Source organism: Pseudophryne corroboree, chromosome 6 (assembly GCF_028390025.1).
Source record: "Pseudophryne corroboree isolate aPseCor3 chromosome 6, aPseCor3.hap2, whole genome shotgun sequence".
In the NCBI taxonomy this organism is placed as follows: Eukaryota; Metazoa; Chordata; class Amphibia; order Anura; family Myobatrachidae; genus Pseudophryne; species Pseudophryne corroboree.
Genome location: NC_086449.1, coordinates 26747138 through 26754013, shown reverse-complemented (window position 1 = coordinate 26754013; position 6876 = coordinate 26747138). Strand labels below are relative to the sequence as shown.

At 42.1% G+C, this 6876-nt stretch overlaps 1 protein-coding gene across 1 annotated transcript in view; it reads right to left on the bottom strand.

Moving 5' to 3' along the window:
* Positions 1 to 6876, bottom strand: part of EFNB3 (ephrin B3) — an 81755-nt gene that overhangs the window by 27830 nt on the left and 47049 nt on the right. The window contains exon 2 of the mRNA XM_063930817.1: positions 6389 to 6684. Within this exon, the coding sequence (XP_063786887.1) occupies positions 6389 to 6684 (296 nt within the window). The remainder of the gene's footprint in view (positions 1 to 6388; positions 6685 to 6876) is intronic.

Sequence of the window (6876 nt, the reverse complement as noted above, 5' to 3'; positions counted from 1 at the left end):
TTTTGTTCGGGTGTGTTCTCTGGTGTGAGGGTATACTTGCAGGTGATACCAGTTATAAGAATCCACACCGTGGAAGAACAGCTACTGGAAATACTAAAATCTGAGTGTTTTAAAGTTATACCAAGCGCAATTGGTTATTGTTTTTGTTTATATATATATATATATATATATATATATATATATATCCAGCAGGTGGTTGCACTCACATCTTCAAATTATGTAACCGCTGGGGTGTCCACTCGAATACCGAGGTATCCAAATGTAGAGAAAGAAATTCAGAGGGGGCACTCTCCAGACTTTTTTCATAAACAACTGTTCATTTATTGATATTTATACTTTACATGATCAGCATTTCCTCAAGCGCTTTCGGCCCAAAGCAAGGGCCTTCCTCAGGAGGTACTGTACAACATCCACAACTTCCACCAACCGTGAGCAAAAGATCCAAACATCCAGCAATAACACTGGTCCTGCCTGACTGGCCCTAAATACCCTAGCCACTTGAAAAATGGCGCCAAAAGCAATCTGATGTCATCAAGGAGAGACAAAAACTTCTCCACAATAAATAACCTCTTATTATCAAATAAACAGGAAAATAGCATGGCCAACTCACCCCCACCAAAGAGTACAGATAATGAAGCACACAAACAACGAGCCAAGGACAACGGAGCCACACCAACAGCCCACTGAGAACCGCCGAGTCCCGGAGCAGGGCACTTCCGGTCCGTGGAACGCAAACGTCACACGGCCGGAAGCGCCCATCCGGAACGCAAACTGGAAGTCAGGGACCTTTGTTTTATCAACTCACCCCCACCAGGGAGCACAAATGGTGAGGCTCATAACCAGCGAGCTGGGGACAACGGAGCCACACCGATAACCCACTGAAAACCGCCGAGTCCCGGGGCGGGACACTTCCGGTCCGTGGAACGCAAACGTCACACAGCCGGAAGTGACCATCCGGAACGCAAACAGGAAGTCAGGGACCTTTGTTGTAACGTATTCAAGCTATAGCATATATAGAAGAGCTGTCAATCCAGATTTAGCTAATGTGTACAATACACCCATTTTAGGACATTTTAAAGTAACTACCAGTGGTCAAATATATATAACCTGTATAGGCAAGGGTACTAGAGCCAGGCAGAGCAGTATTAGGATTTCCCACAACAAAAATACATCCCCCAAAAACAAAAATATATAATTATAACACACATTGACTAGATCCCCACGGTGCAGCGGTCAGGCAAAAGCTAATTATTATTAATCACTATATATCACCTAATTCTACAATATTTTACCACTATCTGATTGGGTCAGTTAAACGCATCCCACTGCACCCTGTGGATCAAAGCCAAACACATATTATTTGGATTAAAAAAATGTATAATGCTATCTAGTACAAGAGCATTAATTGTAGAAACAATGTGTATAAAACACTAATAAACATTAAAAACGTGCATCGGGCAGAAAAAAAGCATATGCAAGTTTAACGTAAAAATATGTTAAGCGGATTCGACTCATTCAGGCCATTAGGTGTCACAGAGCCTAATCTATATATCCATCTTGCTTCTAGTTTTTTCAGAAGAAGAGACCGGTCACCTCCTCTGTTAGGAACAGGAACCCAGTCAATGATTCTGCACTTCAACGATGCCACTTGGTGTCCTTCCTTCAAGAAATGTTGGGCCACCGGTTTGTCGGTATGACCTGTTTGTAGCGCTTGATGAATTGAGCTGCGATGGTTTGCCATTCGCTCTCTGAACGAACAGGTGGTCATCCCCACATATGGAAGTCCACAAGGGCATAATAACATATAGATGACATATCGTTTACACTGCCGGATGGATCATGTCATCTATATGTTATTATGCCCTTGTGGACTTCCATATGTGGGGATGACCACCTGTTCGTTCAGAGAGCGAATGGCAAACCATCGCAGCTCAATTCATCAAGCGCTACAAACAGATCGTACCGACAAACCGGTGGCCCAACATTTCTTGAAGGAAGGACACCAAGTGGCATCGTTGAAGTGCAGAATCATTGACTGGGTTCCTGTTCCTAACAGAGGAGGTGACCGGTCTCTTCTTCTGAAAAAACTAGAAGCAAGATGGATATATAGATTAGGCTCTGTGACACCTAATGGCCTGAATGAGTCGAATCCGCTTAACATATTTTTACGTTAAACTTGCATATGCTTTTTTTCTGCCCGATGCACGTTTTTAATGTTTATTAGTGTTTTATACACATTGTTTCTACAATTAATGCTCTTGTACTAGATAGCATTATACATTTTTTTAATCCAAATAATATGTGTTTGGCTTTGATCCACAGGGTGCAGTGGGATGCGTTTAACTGACCCAATCAGATAGTGGTAAAATATTGTAGAATTAGGTGATATATAGTGATTAATAATAATTAGCTTTTGCCTGACCGCTGCACCGTGGGGATCTAGTCAATGTGTGTTATAATTATATATTTTTGTTTTTGGGGGATGTATTTTTGTTGTGGGAAATCCTAATACTGCTCTGCCTGGCTCTAGTACCCTTGCCTATACAGGTTATATATATTTGACCACTGGTAGTTACTTTAAAATGTCCTAAAATGGGTGTATTGTACACATTAGCTAAATCTGGATTGACAGCTCTTCTATATATGCTATAGCTTGAATACGTTACAACAAAGGTCCCTGACTTCCTGTTTGCGTTCCGGATGGTCACTTCCGGCCGTGTGACGTTTGCGTTCCACGGACCGGAAGTGTCCCGCCCCGGGACTCGGCGGTTTTCAGTGGGTTATCGGTGTGGCTCCGTTGTCCCCAGCTCGCTGGTTATGAGCCTCACCATTTGTGCTCCCTGGTGGGGGTGAGTTGATAAAACAAAGGTCCCTGACTTCCAGTTTGCGTTCCGGATGGGCGCTTCCGGCCGTGTGACGTTTGCGTTCCACGGACCGGAAGTGCCCTGCTCCGGGACTCGGCGGTTCTCAGTGGGCTGTTGGTGTGGCTCCGTTGTCCTTGGCTCGTTGTTTGTGTGCTTCATTATCTGTACTCTTTGGTGGGGGTGAGTTGGCCATGCTATTTTCCTGTTTATTTGATAATAAGAGGTTATTTATTGTGGAGAAGTTTTTGTCTCTCCTTGATGACATCAGATTGCTTTTGGCGCCATTTTTCAAGTGGCTAGGGTATTTAGGGCCAGTCAGGCAGGACCAGTGTTATTGCTGGATGTTTGGATCTTTTGCTCACGGTTGGTAGAAGTTGTGGATGTTGTACAGTACCTCCTGAGGAAGGCCCTTGCTTTGGGCCGAAAGCGCCTGAGGAAATGCTGATCATGTAAAGTATAAATATCAATAAATGAACAGTTGTTTATGAAAAAAGTCTGGAGAGTGCCCCCTCTGAATTTCTTTCTCTTTCTATATATATATATATATATATATATATATATAGAGTAAAGATCACCATATGGAAAAGATATATACAGTACAGAGAGAGGATTATATATAGGAGTAATGATTGCCATATGGAAGCGATATATACAGTACAGAGAGAGGATTATATAGAGGAGTAAAGATCACCATATGGAAGAGATATATACAGTACAGAGAGAAGATTATATAGAGGAGTAAAGATCACCATATGGAAGAGATATATACAGTACAGAGAGAAGATTATATAGAGGAGTAAAGATCACCATATGGAAGAGATATATACAGTACAGAGAGAGGATTTTATATATATATATATATATATATATATATATATATATATATATGGAGTAAAGATCACCATATGGAAAAGATATATACAGTACAGAGAGAGGATTATATATAGGAGTAATGATTGCCATATGGAAGAGATATATACAGTACAGATAGAGTATTATATATATATATATATATATAAGGGTAAAGATAACCATATGGAAGAGATATACAGGTTGAGTATCCCTTATCCAAAATGCTTGGGACCAGAAGTATTTTGGATATGGGATTTTTCTGTATTTTGGAACAATTGCATACCATAGTGAGATATCATGGTGATGGGACCTAAGTCTAAGCACAGAATACATTTATGTTTCATATACACCTTATACACACACAGCCTGAAGGTCATTTAATACAATATTTTTAATAACTATGTGTATTAAACAAAGTTTGTGTACATTGAGCCATCAAAAAACAAAGGTTTCACTATCTCACTCCCACTCAAAAAAGTCTGTATTTCGGAATATTCCGTATTTCGGAATATTTGGATATGGGATACTCAACCTGTATACAGTACAGAGAGAGGACTATATATAGGAGTAAAGATCGCCATATGGAAGAGATATATACAGTACAGAGAGAGGATTATATATAGGGGTAAAAATCGCCATATGGAAGAGATATAGACAGTACAGAGAGAGGATTATATATAGGAGTAAAGATCACCATATGGAAGATAGATAGATATATATATATATATATACATACATACATACATACATACATACATACATACACACACACACACACATACTACAGGGTGAGATTATATATAGGAGTAAAGATCACAGTATTGAAGAGATATATACAGTACAGAGAGAGACTATATATAAAGGTAAAGATCACAGTATGGAAGAGAAATACATAGTGCAGAGAGATTTTATAAAGGAGTAAAGATCACAGTATGGAAGATACATACTGTATACAGTACAGAGAGATTATATATGGGAGTAATAAGCACAATATGGAAGAGACATATACAGTACAGAGAGATATATATAGGAGTAAAGATTACATTCTGGAATGAGGGACATATACAGTACAGAGAGATATTATGTAAAGGAGTAACACGCACAGTATGGAAGAGACATATACAGTGCAGAGAGATCATATAGAGAAGCAGAGACGGTATACAGTAGATCTGTAGGGTATCTAGGAAGACTAGCTGAGGTACAGACCAGCTGAGGTACAGTCATGTAACGTCATGGGTAATACAGGAAATCATGGTAACCTGTCCTGTTATGGAGGAGAGGCTCATACCTCCCCTAATCATCTGTCCCATGCCCTGCAGTCAATGAGGTACCGGGAGACGCTCCTGCCTGGTTCCCTCACCCAGTCTCCCCCCTACCCTATTTCTGACCTATATTTCACACAGCGTTATTTCCATCCACTGACTGTAGAGACAGGAGTGTACCCAGAGGGGCAGAGCAGGGTCCGGGGACGAGAGCGGGCAGATTTCCAGCAATGATTTGTGTGGTGCGGTTTTATTAAAATTAAAGGCATTTCATACAAATTTCTAAAATGTAAAAAATAAATATGACAGATACTGGGCCTAATTCAGCATGGATCGTTATTCAGAGAAATTGCCGTTGTCTGCGAGTAGAAAGGCGACGCCAACGACAGGAAGAAAAAACGCCCCGTGCAGTCTGCGAATGCATCGCAGATCGCTATCCCCTCGCAGATGCATACGCAGTTTCCGGAACATCAAAGAACGATGTGAACGATGCGATGTCATTCAATAATCGCTCAATTTGCAAATTCTCTAATTAGCGATCCATGCTGAATTATACCCATTGTCCCTCATTTAAGTTTACTTTCGTCCAGGAAGCTTACAGGAAGGAAGTCTAGGGTGCATAGGCAAAACAGGTGTCCCCAGCCCTGTATGTGCTATCTGGTCTGGGAAGACAATAGGTGAGCATTGCAAGCTACAAAAAAGTTAGCAATTGGGTAAAACCATGCTGCACTGCAGGTGGGGCAGATGTAACATGTGCAGAGAGAGTTAGATTTGGGTGCGGGGTGTTCAAACTGAAATCTAAATTGCAGTGTAAAAATAAAGCAGCCGGTATGTACCCTGCACAGAAACTTTATAACCCACCAAAAATCTAACTCTCTCTGCACATGTTACAACTGACCCACCTGCAATGCAACATGGTTTTGCCCAATTGCTAACTTTATTGGTTTGCTAACAAACCTGAATATCCCCCTGTGCCACGCAAGCCGTGAGAGCTGTACTGTAAGGCGGCAGGAAGGGAGCATAATGCAGCTTCACAATGCACAGATCTCACACCAAGCCGGGGGAGCACATACAAACTCAGCACAAAAAGCCAAATATCAGGACTACTGGAGGGTAAGGGATAAAGCATATAGATCCACCAACCTGCAGGAGACAATACAATTCATGAGGGTGGGCTGGGAAGTTAGTGAGGGGTAATTTAATAAGATGTGGAATGAGAACAAGTTACTCAGGGATTGGTCGGTAGGATGGACTAAATTCTGCAGTAAGTGGGAAAAGCAGTTGGTTTGAGGGGTATACCGGACCGCCACGGGGCAGTATCCTGGAACACTACAAGGTAAACGGCCGACACAATGCTGTGGACTTCAGGTTTCCCATCCTCCCCGCCAGGACATAACCACATCTGCTCACCAATAATGAAATAGTCCCGGTGGGATTTGAACTCGTGGCCCCACAAGTTGGGACTGTACTCTTGGAACTTGATGGTGAAGCGGAGGTCTTGGCCGGGCCGATCACAGGTTAGGAGGAGGTTTGGGGTCCTCAGGACGGTGCACTTTAGCACCTCTTCTTCTGTGCCCACCAAATAAAGCTTGTAGTATTCATAGGGGGATGAGGAGAAGGGCCCGTGGGGTTCCGAGCGGGGGCACAACAAGTCCAATCGGTCCCCAATCTGAGGATATAGCACGTACCCTTCCGTATCCTGGAACCTGGGATGAGAGAGAGAGAAGAGAATTAATAAAATACTGTATATAATAAACTTCCGATATTTCCCAAGTCCTTACAACTACCTCCTGACTTCCCAAGGCATGGTAGCCACTCCCTAATCTGACAAGACACACCCATTAACAGACAGAACACACCCATTTCTGACCTGGCTACAGAGTACTGGCACTCTAGGG